Genomic DNA, 17,263 nt, shown 5'->3' on the forward strand with positions numbered 1-17,263 from the left:
CATCTCCGCCAAGCATCTGTTCAAACGAAGGTTCCTCTTGCAAACCTCGACCAAGGAAAGATATTCCTTCCTATTCCATGGCCCCAAGATGTCCGAGGCCTCCCGCTCCAACTCGGCATCAATCACCTCATCGCTAGAATCTTCGGGTCTACGAAGCCCAAAAACTGGAGAGGTCAAGTCATACGCCATCCCAGCAAAACGCTTCCGCTCGAACCCTCGAGGAGCCCAACCAGCGGACAAAGGCCAAATCCCCGCGGCCAAAAACTCTTCCACCACATCTCTACCGCCGCAAACCTGGCAAGCTGTCATGAAGGCTTCCACACACGGCTTAAAGCCTGGCGCACGCTTGTTGTATGCAGGCTGAAAAGTGTGATCAAACGGCTCGATTTCCGAAGCTAACAGATATTTCTCCTCATCCGAACCCTCGGAATCCGGAAAACCGATCTTAGCATAAAACCAGTACTCCAACCAGTTCTCCTCCCATTTGTTTTTCTGGGCGGCGGCAAGAACAACCTTCGACAAGCCAGTCTTCTTGTTGGACTTGCGAGGAACAAAGGTGCAACACCCATTCTGCACCTCGCTCTCTTCCTCCTCATCATCATCCATAAAAACCTTCGGAGGCTGACAATGCAACTGAAAGAGCCTGCAAAAGGCATCAACGGATACTCCACCTCCAAACGTCCTTGCAATCCATAAACATTTGGACAACGCTACTATCCCGTTCGGGGTGAAATGGTGAAGCTTCACATTGAATGGCTCCAGTAGCTTCGGAACTACTGGATCCATCGGAATGCACAACCCAGCGGTAAAAAAATTCTTAAAAACCACCACCTCTCCTATCTGAGGCACCGGAAAACCTCTGGGCCAGGAAGGCGACACACACCCTCGGGAAAATATCCTTTCGAAATGTAGAAATCGATCGTACTCTGAGAGACGACAGATGGCTCGAAGAGCAAGGTCTTACGCTTCTCAGGAGCCATCAGGTCAGAAACACTCGCTGAGACCCCCGACAGACTGCCGCTGGCCTGTTCTTGTTGGGCTGGCTGACGCGAAGCCTAGGATCCTTCGGGGTGTTCAGCGGGATTAGAGTCTGCGCGAAGAACCGCCCTCTTAATGAATGCCATATCTACATAAAAGCGAAGAAAGGAAAATTAGAAAAAAAGGGGGTTCAAACGAACCTTCGATTAGCCTCGTTGTTTGCTTAGTGCGAGCCATGAACCGCTAATCTAATTACACCAAGAAAAACGAGGAGCTTGATCTCGCACGAAGCGGAACCTTCGGAAGAAGCGCTTTATAGCAAAAAGCGTCGAAGGTAAGCAAAGCTCAAGAGGGCACAGGTTTTACCCCCCACTCCGCTTATATAGGCGGGGGAAAGCAACAGTACCAACGGTAAAATCGAGGAGTCGGCCGCCCAAGCGACGCAATCAGAGCCTGATACGTACACAACCAAAACCGACCGTTGCAGCCGACGGTTCGGGAGACGTTTTTCCTCGGAAGCTTCCCGAAGGTTACGCTCAATCTTCTTCATTAACACGGGTTCGGACCGTCGACTTCGGACCTCGCCCTCGAGGGGCTACTGTTGGGGATTGGGCCTTCGGGAAAGCACCCAAAGGTTAATCCCGGCCTCCAAAACATCTCCTAATCTGTCTGCAGGGCCCGATGGCTGGGTGATAATTACGCCCGAAGGATGATTGGCGCCTTCCAGAAACTTGCGAAGCGTCGAGGAAATCACCTTCGGGAGGCCGAAGGTGACAGTTGGTCACTCAGAAGCACAGGCTTGGAGATCTGGACCTTTGGGGCCAAGAGGATCGCCTTCGGGAACGAAGGTGACGGCTGATCGCTCGAAGACGGAACCTTCAGGACCGTGACCTCCGAAGGACCCCGAAGGACACAGAGACCTTCGTCAGGAGTAGGCGTGCGTGGGAAACGTGAATACGTGAGAATGTCGGATTTGTACACCTCTCACCTTGTAATTTTACCACGAAACCGGTTGTAAGTGAGCTATAAATGAGTTGGAAGGGGGCAATTTAGGAAAACTTGGCCGAGAGCTAGGGGTATAAATAGCCCCCCTCTCCACAGTGTAAAGGGTTGAATTTTCTAGTTATTACTGGAGAATTAAGCGCCTTCGTTCATTGCCATTTTCATATTATTCATACTTCCTATTTGGACGTCTAAAGCCAAGATCCAACAGAGACCAGGGGCGGCGATGCTCATTCTGCAACGCTAGAACAGCGCGTCGTTTTGCTGCGGGCTTGCTGTTGCTGTCGCAGCGCTGCTGCTGCTGCACACGAGCCGACGAGCCGATGCGTTCGAATTGGCTGCCCGCTGCAATTTTCATGGGTCGCTGTTGGGTGCTGGCCTTGCTGCCTGCCCGCCGCTACAGAGACGGGTGGGTGCCTTGCCTTTTCGCCTGCGTCGTCTACCGCTGGACTCTTCTGTATTTGCTCCGTGCCGTCGTCGTTGCAGCGAGACAGAGACAGCAATGCTGCAGAAAAACCACGACCTCGCCCCGGCCGCAGATCCGAAGGCCAGAGCCATCTTTTTGCAGAATGCCCTAGTGCCCCACCACGAGAGATTGGCAAATGGCAACAATCAATCCATATAGCTTATCGTATTATGCCATCTTTTTGCAAAATGCTTTAGTACATTTTTTACAACTATGAAGAAAAATATAGATCTAAAGCTACAACAAAAAAATACTAAAGCATAATATATTATATGTTCACTGTGTAGATCTACTCATTTGGAGTTTAACACAATTGAATTTTCTATTTTATAATTTTTTTGTGATTTACTATAATTTTTCGAAACTGCTTTATGGAGTTAATTTATGTGATTTTGAAAAATTCAAAGAATAATATAGACCGTTTCATAAGTTGAGGGATTATGTAGTCCACCCCATAGGGGGGGGGTTTGATAAGACTTTTTCCAAAATCTATGCAAATTAGTAAGCAACTTCGCAACGTACAGCTTATCGTGTTATGCCACACCTTAAAAAACTATGCAAACTAGTAAGCAACTTCGCAAGTAAAACCATTAGTCCGAAGTACATTACACCAGAATCCAACCTTTCCGCAGACACCAGTAAAGAGATCTGTACAATGATTGAAAGTTGAAACCCAAACACTGCAAGGGGCAAGAGTGAAAACCGAGTCCCAGACTACAAATCGCCAAAATGGGAATGAAGTTACACACCGCCTACACTGCATGGTCCTAACTCTAGCAGGTCTTAGGGCACTCCTCGACACCATAAGTGTAACATGTACAGATCGCTGGATCTACAACGGCATGCACTGTCACAACTAAGAGCAACAACATTTGTTACCCAACATCAACAACGTTCCACAACCAAGGCCTACACACTAGCAGAGCAGCATGAGGATGGAGTATCATTTGCTTTTTCGCTTCTTCTGGAATCCAACGCAGCTTGGACAATACCACTTTCCCTTGGGTAGCTCCTTCACCCCCACACAGCCAATGTGATACCACTCGATCTTGCACTGCCAAATGGATATGAATGTGAATATGTGATATAAACCAAGTCTGATACAAACAAACAGGAGTACATCGGTGAAACAAAGGTGTTACATACATTAGGATTGTCGCATGCGACCATCTCACCATAGCTGACTTGGTTGCAGAAGCAGTATGTCGGTTCATTAGGATCCACATGCAATTCTAAATCAATAGCCGGTGCTGGTGGTTCAGTGGGTACCTTAGCCCTGAAATGAGAGTTGGTCTGTTACACCGAGAAACCACTGCCGGATTGAACTTACTCTAGATGAAGAACATACTTCTTACAACCCCCTCTGCCTCTTTCGTCAGATCTTTCAGTTTTTGGAGTAGCATCAGCAGTTGACGCTCCGGCACTTGCAGCTGGAGCAGCAGCAGCAGCAGCAGCAGTGCCTGCAGCAACAGCTGCTGCTGCCTCCTTTTCTATTATTCAGACCACATGGTATAGCGGTAAATCAGTAATGTCTTTCTCAAAAGGTAATTGATAAGTCATGTAACTCAAAAGGGCAAATGTAAAGAACACAAAATTCGAAAATAACCAGTGGTATGCACATGCATGGTTATGCAACAGGTAATCCATACCCTGTCGAATTTCTTCAAGCTTCCTCAAAAATTGATCTAGCTGTTGGATATGAGCATCAACCTATAGATCAGCACAATCAAAATCCCGCACATTCACAATTTAGGAACATCGCACAGGTGTCATGAGATATGTTTATGCAGCAGAACTTAGCAAAGCATAAACTAGTAACGTAAAATTATCGACATATCTATTAAAATGGTGTATACATGGAACCTGAAGTGCTACTACAGGACAAATGACAAATATGTTTTATCTGGATGAGATAAAGAAAATGAACAAAACTTGGCAACCTATATTTTCCATATTGATAGTTATCTCTCAGAAATGGCGAAAGGACAAAAAAGTGAGGAAAAACAATTATAACGAGCTCTCCAGTTCGGGAAAGCAAGTGACTGATTAGTTGTACCAGTTTCCATTTCTTCTACACAACTATAAAAGAGGAGAGAATTAAGTTTATATGTGTTCTCTTCGATTCCTCCTCCAAAATATAGAGCAAGAACTAGTGCTCCTGGTGCAGTGGATTTTTTTGAAAGCGAAAGACACTTACCAAGTCATAAGTCTGAGTAGCCAAAGCCACCTTCTCGTCAGCAATTCTAACACAATGTTTCTGCTCCTCGATTGCTTCTTCAGAAAATTTCAGTTTTGCTGGGTCATATGTGATACTTCCAGATTCAAGTACATGCTTAATGTCCTCTATTTCTTGCTGACAGCGCTGTTCATTTTCTAGTTGCACAACTAACGAGAAGCACAAAAGGGGGGCCTATTTTCAGGGCAAAAAGCTGAAGTACTTAAGTTATAAAACAATGCAGCTTCCATTCAGAGAACTGTCTCACAAGAACATATATAACTGTGAAGCTCCTTAGTATGGACAATGCTATGTGTATTAACTTCCCAAAGTATCTCATAGAAAGTTTATTTGCCACGAGTTGTAGGTTGGCATCCCTTTGCCACAGCCCATATAAACACTATATTCATCAAATATTGAGAAATCGATCATAACTAACAGTCATTTAACATGGTATGCAAATGACAAGCGGCTCAAGTAATCCGAAATCCTACACCATTTGAAAGGAAAAAAGTACACATGTAATCACAAAGAAAACAGTATACTGAGCATTCTTCTAGCAAATGAAAACTTTATTGTGCTTGGATTTAGTTTGCTGTGTATATTTTAAGACATGAAGAAAGAATTGGTAAAATAGTATATCGTTCAATGCATACCTTGCAAACTTTTATCTAACTCTCGCATTAATGAATAGTTCCAGTGCAGCATAGATGGCAATGATTCAACACCTAGTCAAACAAGGTAATTTTTGTATACATGGCATTAACGAATAAAAGTGAACCAAAGTGATAATGTCACAATTTGAAGGGTTAAGTCGAATCAAGAAAACGAAATAATAATTACAAGATATGCAAAACAATAGTCCCTACTACCAACAGTCCAGCTATAACTTCCTCATTTCAAATTATACATGTAGAAACATAATAGAATACTGGTGAATGGTGACGTGGAACATAAACCAGGGCTGCTTATGCCATGTTGCAATAATTAATCAAATCTACCACGTTCATATTTAACAGCTAATGATAACTGTTTGTCAGGCACATACGGTGATTTCCCATCAAGGAAAGCTAATTGATGTAGAAGCAACTAAAAATAGTTTTGCATTGTGCGTGGCTAGCACAACCATAATGGAACAATAATAAGGCCATGATGATTGCTTCCCATGACCCAAAAGGTCAGATATAACGTCCAGGTCGTGGCATCGACCTGCCTCCCGTCTGGTTTTCACTTGCTTCTGCCAACATGGAGTAGAACCAGAACACGCAAACAAAATCCAGGTGCATGCCTACCTGTAGGGACTAGGGAGTGGGAGCTCAGCGTCTGGCCCAACCAAAGGGTCAAAGCATGCACAAGTCGCTTGCACCTGAAGAGCACAAACGCTAGCCAGCTGCTTCAAAGCAGAAAGAGTATGCAGTTAGGAACAGGGTTGTAGTCTCTGATGAGGGAGCAACTAATATACTGATTCGTGCATGGGCGCAGTATAAATAGATGCACCTATAAACTGACTGGTGACTGTCTTTACCTAAAAGGGAACCCCTAATGGACCATCAATACATGAAACTAGATTTACAGAAATATTAATAACAAGCCAGCTTACAAAGAACTAAAATGGCAATCAAGAAAGCAAGGCAATTTTGTAGAATTGCATGGAAGTACATTACAGTAAGGCTGAACTAAATGAGCTTGTCTCTATATGGTGAAATGAAATATCAATATAACGGTGCAAGGATCTGGTTGAGAAGATGAATTTTAACCACAGGTTCTGATATTTCATTGTCAGAATCTCTGGGTGCATGACATGCTAGCCCAACAGAAAATTAGGCAATTAGCATCACTGTCAGTTAATTCATCACTGAATAACTATTGTGAATAAAGAGGTATGTGCATCTTTCAGTTTCCTGTCAGGAAAGCAGAGGCGTTTTTGAATGTGTGTTGAATGTCAAATTCAATTGCATGTTTGTGTAACATACGTACCTTGATACATCCTTGGCCAACAAAAGTTTCTTACTTCGCCAGCTTATATGGCTTAACAAAGGTACTTCCAGATAAGAAGCTCTATGTTTCCTAAAGATTGACATGAATCAGATTGCAACAAATAGGTATCTAGCCATTCAATTCATAGACATGAAAAATTGCACCCACAACTGAACCAGTGAACCAAAGAACAACTTTCACCCTTCAAATACTGAACTAATAAAAAATTAAAAACTTTACCAGCAGCTGTATTTCTAGGATCAAAAGTACAAACTGTAGGCATAGGGTTTTCAAAACGAACATGTCATTCAAGTTCTTGTTTCTTCAGAGTGCTAAGAATGCATTCATAACACATATCAGAAGATTGCAACAAATAAGTAATCCAGAATGATTTAGCACAGTAGTTCCTATCTTTTTTTTTTAAGAGAACTCTTTTGGTTCCTCTTCATTTTTTGAGGAACGGAGTTAGCTGTGTCATGCATATATCTGCAGGCTTTAATGAAACTGTGCCAGATGTTAACTTTGGGTGAGCATGTAAAGAAAGCTTTGCGATTAAATCATGCACAATTCTCTTTTCATGTTCCAGGGTCAAGGCAGGATTCTAATATTCCGAAGAATGTAAACAAGCTTGAATCTGCTGAACCATGAGGAAACAAAACTAAACACTTCTAATTCACTTAAGAAAGGATGAATTTTCGCATCCTAAATAAATTAAACCACATTTCTGATCTGCAAAACTTTCTACAAGTTCAATACAGGCTATTCTAGTTTCTGGTAATTGAATCCAAAAAGGACTGATATATCCTTCAGTTTGCAAACTGGATCTGTTTGTTCTGACTAACCACTCTAAAATTTCAATCTGCAAATAAGTAGAATTTCAGTAAGGACAAAAAATAATAGCATGCTTTCATATTTCAACAACAGTGCAGTATGCCTATATTGAGCATATTAAACATGAGTACGATTAGAAATGAAACAAGGAATGCAGGAGGTACACACAAAAAAAGAACCAAAGAATAAAGTAGGGGTAACGAAGCCTTGCATGCTCTCAGCTGCTTGTTCTTCCAACCTGGCCTCTAAAGGAAAACAAGGGCATCTCTATCGACCCTTTTCACATTCACAGGTGAATAGATTCGTATAGACCAGCATAATTACTTGTATGAAATAGCTAAAAAGCACAACAATATTGAAAGTTTTTGAAGATCAGATGATAGCAAGGGAAAACTCTCGGATCTTCTGCTACAAGCAATCTTTCACAGTACAGAGGTGCAGAGTGATTGTAACAATGAACAGCCAAAATCAATGATTCCCCAAGGCTAACACATATCACAGTACAGAGGTGCAGTGATTGTAACAATGAACAGCCAAAATCAATGATTCCCCAAGGCCTCGAAACATAGCATTTATCTTCCTAAGATGTTCCAGCAGTTGTGCCCAATCTGGGAAAAAAAAAAGATAAGATGTTGATGTTATTCAGTGATGGATCATAACCAAACCTCTAGGTAATACATACTACAAACATGCCGACTTCGAAGAGCATTCCAGGGGAAGCCAAATATGAATCTGATGATCAGGAGGGATTATGCAAGGGCTTAAGTTTCGTTGCAGATTATCTAGATTACAAGATGATATTCAACTGAATTACCATATCAATATAGAACCTTAATGATGTCCAAAAACATGTTCAAATGAGAAAGTTCATAGAAAAACATAGTATCAGTAGTTTAGGGTACTAAGATATGACATTTAAAAAATCACACTTGCAACTACAGATTACAAATAGGCTTATCAATATAACTAACTTACCACTACAGATTAAAAAAATCACATGTATGAAACTAACTTGCCATATATTTGAGAGCAACAAGCTTATCAATTTCAGACATGCATAAAACTGATAACTACACACAGGCTGATGTTTAATCATGTTCAGATACATGCATAAAACTGATAACTAGACACATGGCTCTATGAAATCAGGTTGTAAAACAAAAAATAATGAGAAACAAATGGGCACATACAGCATTCAAAGCTATGAAGATGGTTACAATACAAGACTCTGCTGGCCTCACCTCCTCCAAACAAATCAGATGGTTACAATAAGTAAGACTCGACCACAGTACGCCCAAACTTCTGCTGGACATCCTTTGGAGTCTCAATCTGCAAGACAAGTAAAATTAGACAACACATATATCATTATCAATCAATAACACAAAGTGTCGAGAACGGAAAGATTGGAATGGGCTGATAAATTATGAGAAACAAATGGGCACATACAGCATTCAAAGCTATGAAGAGAGCTTTAATCACATTAAGTGGGTTCCTTGATCCAATAATCTGCAAGTTAAAAACAATAAACGTCAGCATTTTCCAAATGCATAAGAACAGATATAGTTCTGATATATGACTTTAGAAGAAACACACCTTTGACTTGACGTTGCTGAAACCAGCCAAGTACAGCACAGTTTCAACAGTCCTACCAGCAGCAGACATTCCACTTCTCATGGGTCCAGGCCAGAGGTATATCTTAAGATATACAAGCAGTCATCAGGTTCACAAGAGTTACCACAACAAAGATTGATGGATACAAGAGTGGTTTAGTATTTCCATGTGCTCACCTTTGTTTTTTCATATTTGGCCTGGATAGCATGAGCAATTGTGTGATCCTCATATCGCTCCATGTAATGGAGGTTCTGGAAGCATTTCTCATAAGCCTGATGAAAACAAAAGAGGACACTTCCTGTAAGAGCTGCATGTCTCGGTTGACTCATCTAACTCCATATGAAGCATGAATGCAGGTGGTCATATGAAACATGAATGCAGGTGGTGAACTATCAAGCATATGATAGAAGATCTAATTATAAGATGAGGCCAATGACTCTTTATAATCATATTTTACAAGTCCATAGTAGCCTGGTGCGTAACCAAATTTATCTTAGCGGTAACAAAATGCAGTATCAATCATAACCTCATCATGCATCAAACAGAGTACAAGAAGAAATAAAACAGACTACATAAGTGCGAACTGAGCATTAAAGATCCTGAAATGAAGCAGCGCATGCCTTGCCATGAGTTATACAATTTATAATCACCACTGCATGCATGCGAGCATGCATATGTGTATAAACCGTACACCACAAAACTGAGGCACCGCATCGAGATGCCGTGCCGCGCAATCAAATGGATAAATAGATGCTAATGACTCTCATAGTTTCACTCTAGCAGAGGGCAAAGATAGCAAGCTCAAAGCAATCATAGGTGAAATCACTACCAGACAAACTGAAGATGCATCATGCAAAATGCCATAAATAAATGCAGCAGTTTGCTTGGGAAGGAAAATCATCCATACCCTCTGTATTGCTATCTTGGCTGTTGGCCCTTTAGCTTTTGCGAAGCCTACAACACCATGGTAGTTTCCAGTGGCCAATAATGCTGTGAATTTTGCTATTTGGCCTCCCTGAGATGCACAATGTAGAATTAGGCAGCAGAGTAGGTGAAAAGGCTATAAGCAGCATTTGAAATCACTGAAACAAAGCAAGCGGACCTTTGTGACTTTGCATGTCCTGTTAACGTCAATAACTTTGACGTCAAAACCCTGAGAAGTGTATCACAGCCATATCTGTATGTTAGTATACACAAGGCAATATGAAAGACTAAAGGGCGGAAGACACCCAGGGGCAAAAGATTGCTAGGCTGATAGGACCATTTCCAATCGATGATTTCACTTACTTTTCTGTACATAGGTCTCCTCTTTTTCTCGGACAGGGAATTGCGCTCCTCCACCAAATCCTTAATTTCCTCCTCCAAAACTCTGCCTTTCTTGCCAAAGGTGTGATCCAACTCTGCCAGCCTGTCCTCGATCTTCTTTTCGATAGCATTGAGTTTCTCAATGAGCAAATCATCCCTCTCCTTTGCTTCATTGAATTCCTCGTCGTCGTCGTCGTCGATTTGTTCCCCCTGGATCATCTGCTTCTCCTTATCAAAGCCCGCATTGAGCACCAGATCCTCTGGCGAACCAACCTGCTGGTGCTGAATGAGGCCAAAGTTTGCGGGGTTACTGGGGTCGAATGCTTCCTTGCATTCCATGATCCTAACGGCTCGGTTGAGCTTCTGGAGGAGAACAAAGCGGTCTTTGCCCGTGGAGTCTTTGAGGCGGTTCATCATGTCGCCGATGACCCTGTACTCGAGTGGCAGCTTGAGGTGGCGCTCCTCGAACTTGTCGATTTTGGTCATCCATTTGTGAGCCTCGTCGAGGGTCTCTGCCACATTCCATCATGGTAAGGACGTAAGGTATAGAAGGTGGTGCGGTGGAAACGGGCGGGATTGGATGATTACCGGCCTCCGCGAATGAGCGCAGGAGCTCCCCGTGTCGCTTGCACTTGCGTTCCAACTCGTCGACGCGTCGCTTGATGGCGTCGGGCGTGTAGCGCTCGTCTTCCTCGTCGCTGTCGGAGTCGGTGGGCTCCCAGTAGCCTTCGTCGGCGGCCGCCTCCTTGGCCTTGCGGCGCTCGAGCTTCTCGATGAGCGGCTTGACGCCCAGGTAGTCCTCCTCCTCCTCCTCCGCTGCCTCTTCGTCCTGGGCGCCTTCGCTAGCGCGGCGGTCCTGGCGCTCCCGCTGGCGCTCGCGCTCGACCTCCGCGAGCAGCTCGTGCACGGCCCGCTCGCTCTGGATCTGGGGCCTGGCGCCCCCCGCGGAGGCGGAGAAGGCCAGGTGGCGGCGCGGGGGCGTGATCCGCGAGCCTAGGTGATTGTGGCGGGGAAGAGTGGTGGAGCCCGCGATGTGGTGCGGCCGCAGGGAGAGAAGGCGGGCCCACGCCGCGGCGGTGCGGGAACGGGCGGCGGCGGCGGCTGCCATGGCGGCGGCGGCGGAGGGGAGAGAGACGATCAACTGAGCAAGAGGACTCAAGGGTGAGGACGACCGGGTCCAGGGCGCCTCTGGTGCAACCCCCTCCCTGATGGATGTATGCCGCGTGTACCACCCTGACATCCGACGGTGGCTCCTTTCCAGCTCAGTTTTCCAACGCGCGGACGGCTCGGCTCAGTTTTCCGGCGCGTGGACGGTTCTGCTCGGCTCCGCTTCCACCTCCGCTGCCTCCTCGCCACGCACGCGCTCGCCGCCGTCGCAGGCCACCTCTCCCTCCCGTACCCGCGCCCCCACAGCGTCCTCCTCGCCGCCTACTCCCGCCTCGCGCGACCCTCCTCCTCCTCTTCCGCGCCTCCATCGGCCTCTCCGTCGCTCCCACCCGCCACACCCTCCCGCTCGCGCTCTCCGCCGCCTCCTTCGCGGGCCACCGCCACCTCCCGCTAGCACTGTCCCTCCACGCCGTCGCGCTCGCCCGAAACCTCGTCGCGTTCCCGCACGTCGCCAACGCGCTCGTCGCGCTCTACGCCCGTCGCGCGGTCCCGGACACCACGCGCAGGGTGTTCAAGGAAATGCCCTGCGCGCCGGATGTCATCTCGTACAACGCGCTGGCGCTCCTGATGCTTTATCCATTGGCGATTTCAGTAGCTGCCCTGCGCACCAGTTTCTGACGATGTCATGCGGGAGGCAGCAGACCCTAAATTTTCTTAGGTGATTTCAGTAGTTGCTCCTGATGCTTTATCCATTGGTGAAGCACTTCGTCCAAGATTTCAAATTGAATGTGCTTCCAATACTATTCCTGATGCAAGAATGCCCAATATACTTTGGTAATTTAGCTGAATCAGCTGTTGCCTAACAAAATTATTTGTGATGTGCAGGGTTGATCCGTGAGCACTGGAAACAAATTTTTAGTGGTTTGGTGAATGGTTGCTCGTATTTTCATGTCAGCCATTTCCTCTGTAATTAGTTTATAAAGGAAATAATTTATGTTTCAGCATGCGGAATCTTGCTTTATACAAAGTTTGTTCAGTTTGAAGTATTTCAGTTACAGTTCATCAAGATGAACATCAGTTAAACATGCTTCAGGTCAAGATTGCATTCACCCATCAATTACAGTTCTGGAAAAGATTGACGCATCGGTTATAGTTTCAGGAGGAGAGGCCTTGGAAAGCTGGAACTAGAATGTGGAGAACTGGAGAAGAGGCTGGCTCTGTGCTGCGGGAACGCAAGTCTGTATAGTGGAGCCTGATGTAATGCAAACTGAAATACAGATGTGCAAAATGTAATGGAAAAAAAAACAGATATTGCTCTCAAATATAATGCTGACTCTTTTTTTGAAAGCTGAAATACAAATGTGCAAAATGCAGTTTGTATGGCCAGCCTAATAGCAATTGAGTGGAGCTGCCGCATTGTATAATGTATGGATGTAATGAAAAAACGAGTGTGCTCTCAAATATAACGTTGTCTCATTTTTCTCAAACTGAAATGCAGATGCATCAGTTGCTATGGAGTTCACAGAACTAATTTGATTTTCAAGGAACTTACTAGTTGAGAGAAGAGCAAAACATGACTCAAATTCAATGAAAATGTGGCAGGAAGAGGCACCATATAAAAACAAGCCGCATAACCTCTAGCAGTAGCACACTACCAGATGTTCATCTGAATTGCCAAAATGAGAGATTCCTCTGAAAATCTACATGATTTGAAAGGACCGAGAGATTGTCAAATAGTGCTTCACAAGATTTAAAAAAAAGAAAAGTGCTTCACAAGAATTATGGGAGGAAAACTGTATCCAGAGTCATAGATATTGTGCAGGTGACTATATCAAAATCAGGAACCTATTACCAGATTCTAAAATAGGTTATGTCAGATTCTAGGACTCAGAACGCCGGCGAGTGGCTGCTGCTGTTCAAGGACCGGGGCTACTACGAGGAGGCCTGGCGCGTGCGCTGCTGCACCGTCCCGCCCGCGGCAGAGTGCGAGGCCGCGCCCGCCTGGAAACTCGGCCTGGACGACATCGTGGTCTCCTGCCTGGCCGAGAGCTAGCGGACGGCCATGTTTGGTTTGGGGGAATTTTTTTTGCAACTTTAATCATTAATTTAGAGTATTAAATAAAATCTAATTACAAAATCAACTGCAGAACTCCACAATCCTGTTACTCACCCAGTCAGACCTCGAGGTCACCTGCCGCCGCCGCCATGGCGAAAGGTGCTTCTCGGCGCTTCAGCTTCAAGCTGCTCTGCATCAATGGCCTCTCTCTCCCTCCCTCCCTCCCTCTCTCTCTCTGCGCATCAATGGCTTCAGCCTGCGTCGTCTACCGCTGGGCTCTTCTGTGTTTGCTCCGCGCCGTCCTCGTTGCAGCGAGACAGAGACAGCAACGCTGCAGAAACACCACGACGTCGCCCCGGCCGCAGACCACAGATCCGAAGGCCAGAGCCATCTTTTTGCAGAGTGCCCCAGTGCCCCACCACGAGAAATGGGTAAATGGGAACAATCAATCCCTACAGCTTATCGTATGCCACACCTTAAAAATCTATGCAAACTAAGCAACTTCTCAAGTAAAACCATTAGTCCGCAGTACACCAGAATTCACCCTTTCCGCTGACCAGTAAAGAGATCTGTACAATGATTGAAAGTTGAAACCCATACACTGCAAGGGGCAAGAGTGAAAACCGAGTCCCAGACTACCCAATCGCCAAAAAGGCAATGAAGTTACACACCGCCTACATTGCATAACTCTAGCAGGTCTTAGGGCACTCCTCGACACCATAGGAGTAACATGTACAGATCGCTGGATCTACAACTAAGAGCAACAACATTTGTTACCCAACATCAACAAAGTTCCACAACCAAGGCCTACAAACTAGCAGAGAAGCACGAGGATAGAGTATCATTTGCCTTTTCGCTTCTTCTGGAATCCAACGCAACTTGGACAATACCACTTTCCCTTGGGTAGCTCCTTCACCCCCACACAGCCAATGTGATACCATTCGATCTTGCACTGCCAAATGAATATGAATGTGAATATGTGATAGAAACCAAGTCTGAGCATGAAAATGAATCACAAACAAACACAGGAGTACATCAGTGAAACAAAGGAGGTGTTACATACATTAGGATTGTCGCATGCGACCATCTCACCATAACTGACTTGGTTGCAGAAGCAGTATGTCGGTTCATTAGGATCCACGGGCAATTCTAAATCAATAGCCGGTGCTGGTGGCTCAGTGGGTACCTTAGCCCTGAAATGAGAGTTAGTCTGTTACACCGAGAAACCATTGCCAGATTGAACTTACTCTAGATGCAGTAGAACATACTTCTTACGACCCCCTCTGCCTCTGCCAGATCTTCCAGTTTTTGGAGTAGCATCAGCAGTTGACGCTCCGGCACTTGCAGCTGGAGTAGCAGCAGCAGCAGTAACAGCAACAGCAGTGCCTGCAGCAACAGCTGCTGCTGCCTCCTTTTCTATTACTCAGACCACATGGTATAGCGGTAATCAGTAATTTCTTTCTAAAAAGGTAATTAATAAGTCATGTAACTCAAAAGGGCAAACGTAAAGAACACAAAATTTGAAAATAACCAGTGTTATGCAACAGGTAATTCATACCCTGTCGAATTTCTTCAAGCTTCCTCAAAAATTGATCTAGCTGTTGGATATGAGCATCAACCTATAGATCAGCACAATCAAAATCCCGCACATTCACAATTTAGGAACATCGCACAGGTGTCATGAGACATGTTTATGCAGCAGAACCTAGCAAAGCATAAACTAGTAATGTAAAATTATTGATAAATCTATTGAAATGGTCTATACATGGAACCTGAAGTGCTACTACAGGACAAATGAAAATATGTTTTATCTGGATGAGATAAAGAAAACGAACAAAACTTGGCAGCCTATATTTTCCATTTTGATAGGTATCTCTTAGGAATGGCGAAAGGAGAAAGAAGTGAGGAAAAACAATTATAACAAGCTCTCCAGTTCGGGAAAGCAAGTGATTGATTAGCTGTACCAGTTTCCATTTCTTCTACACAACTAAAAGAGGAGAGAATTTATCTGTGTTCTCTCCAATTCCTCCTCCAAAATATAGAGCAAATACTATTTGTCCTGGTGCAGTGGATTTTTCTGCAAGCAAAAGAGACACTTACCAGGTCATAAGTCTGAGTGGCCAAAGCCACCTTCTCGTCAGCAATTCTAACACAATGTTTCTGCTCCTCGATTGCTTCTTCAGAAAATTTCAGTTTTGCTGGGTCATATGTGATACTTCCAGACTCAAGTCCATGCTTAATGTCCTCTATTTCTTGCTGACAGCGCTGTTCATTTTCTAGTTGCACACCTAACAAGAAGCACAAAAGGGGTGCCTATTTTCAGGGCAAAAAGCTGAAGAGCTTAAGTTATAAAACAATGCAGTTTCTATTCAGAGAACAATGTCTCACGACAACATATATAACTGTGAAGCTAGTGCCTTAGTCTGGACAATGCTATGTGTATTAATTTCTCAAAGTATCTCATAGAAAGTTTATTTGCCACGAGTTGTAGGTTGGCATCCCTTTGCCACAGCCCATATAAACACTACATTCATCAAATATTGAGAAATCAATAAAAAAATAACAGTCATTTAACATGATATGCAAATGACAAGCGGCTCAAGTAAACTGAAATCCTACACCATTTGAAAGGAAAAAGTAAACATGTAATCACAAAGAAAACAGTATGCTGAGCATTCTTCTAGCAAATGAAAACTTCACTGTGCTTGGATTTAGTTTGCTGTGTATATTTTAAGACATGAAGAAAGAATTGGTAAAACAGTATATCGTTCAATGCATACCTTGCAAACTTTTATCTAACTCTCGCATTAATGAATAGTTCCGGTGCAGCATAGATGGTAATGATTCAACACCTGAGAGTAGTCAAACAAGGTAATTTCAAATCATGTAGAAACATGGACAGTCCAGCTATAACTTCCGCATTTCAAATCATCAATAGGCGCAAGGAAACATGGACAATGCATGTAGAAACATAATAGAATACTGGTGAATGGTGACGTGGAACATAAACCAGGGCTGCTTATGCCATGTTGCAATAATTAATCAAATCTAGCAAGTTCATATTTAACAGTTAATGATAACTGTTTTCTTTTTTTTTTTCCTTTTTTGCGAGGAAGCTAATGATAACTGTTTGTCAGGGCACATACAGCGATTCCCATCAAGGAAAGCTAATTGATGTGCAAGTTGCCAACTAAAAATAGAAACGACTTGAAATTCGAACAAAAGAGTAATTGTAACAACTATGATGCAGGTAGGCTAGTCTTAGGGCTCATTTAGCATTTAGTACGCCCTTAAGTACTGACATGGCACTATGGCAGTGTCATCTAGTTATGAAACCCTAAAACACCCGTGCATGCCAATCAGCAAAATCCGGAATTTCTACGCTAAATACCGGTTGGGTTTTTCTCAAAAAAGGGGAAAAAATAAGTGCGGCTGAGGAAGCTCGCGACCTAGGCAGGCGTGCGTGCGTGCCCTAGAGAGGGGAGAAGAACACTCACTGGCTTGGAAGTCCTCGAGGAACCCCATGGCGCCGGAGATGGGTTGCCGCGGCCCAGATCTCCCGAAGGCCCTCCCAAACACAACCAGAAAATCGATGCGATGTGAAGGGGAAAGACCGGAGGAAGAGGAAGAGGCTCGCCGGCCGCGATTCGGAGATTCCTTTTTCCAGATAAGCCCTCGACGTGAAAAACTAATTTCAGTCTCCGCGTGGTGGCAT

The 17,263-nt window shown here is 44.3% G+C and overlaps 2 protein-coding genes across 5 annotated transcripts; both read right to left on the bottom strand.

Moving 5' to 3' along the window:
- Nucleotides 1-3,051: 3,051 nt before the first annotated feature.
- Nucleotides 3,052-11,562, bottom strand: LOC120647335. 4 transcript variants are annotated; one of them, XM_039924100.1, is made up of 16 exons: nt 10,974-11,562; nt 10,368-10,897; nt 10,183-10,233; nt 9,988-10,095; nt 9,257-9,352; nt 9,063-9,164; nt 8,916-8,975; nt 8,711-8,798; nt 6,639-8,077; nt 5,954-6,051; nt 5,318-5,389; nt 4,644-4,831; nt 4,096-4,156; nt 3,795-3,936; nt 3,593-3,722; nt 3,061-3,500 (listed from the first exon to the last, which is right to left on the bottom strand). In XM_039924100.1, exons 1-8 carry the CDS (start codon nt 11,491-11,493, stop codon nt 8,733-8,735), a joined length of 1,533 nt encoding a protein of 510 aa, XP_039780034.1. In that variant the 5' UTR covers nt 11,494-11,562; the 3' UTR covers nt 3,061-3,500; nt 3,593-3,722; nt 3,795-3,936; nt 4,096-4,156; nt 4,644-4,831; nt 5,318-5,389; nt 5,954-6,051; nt 6,639-8,077; nt 8,711-8,732. The 4 variants fall into 4 exon arrangements, with proteins under 4 accessions (XP_039780032.1, XP_039780035.1, XP_039780034.1 ...); XM_039924098.1 differs by having other exon boundaries at nt 3,052-3,500; nt 4,096-6,051; XM_039924099.1 differs by having other exon boundaries at nt 3,795-4,156; nt 4,644-6,051.
- A 2,471-nt stretch (nt 11,563-14,033) lies between these two features.
- LOC120647336 (PHD finger protein ING1-like) lies at nt 14,034-17,215 on the bottom strand. The gene is made up of 7 exons (XM_039924102.1): nt 17,046-17,215; nt 16,329-16,400; nt 15,649-15,836; nt 15,107-15,167; nt 14,817-14,964; nt 14,612-14,741; nt 14,034-14,500 (listed from the first exon to the last, which is right to left on the bottom strand). Exons 1-7 carry the CDS (start codon nt 17,071-17,073, stop codon nt 14,390-14,392), a joined length of 738 nt encoding a protein of 245 aa, XP_039780036.1. The 5' UTR covers nt 17,074-17,215; the 3' UTR covers nt 14,034-14,389.
- Between the last annotated feature and the right edge of the window lie 48 nt (nt 17,216-17,263).

This window comes from Panicum virgatum, chromosome 9K (assembly GCF_016808335.1).
Source record: "Panicum virgatum strain AP13 chromosome 9K, P.virgatum_v5, whole genome shotgun sequence".
Taxonomy (NCBI): Eukaryota; Viridiplantae; Streptophyta; class Magnoliopsida; order Poales; family Poaceae; genus Panicum; species Panicum virgatum.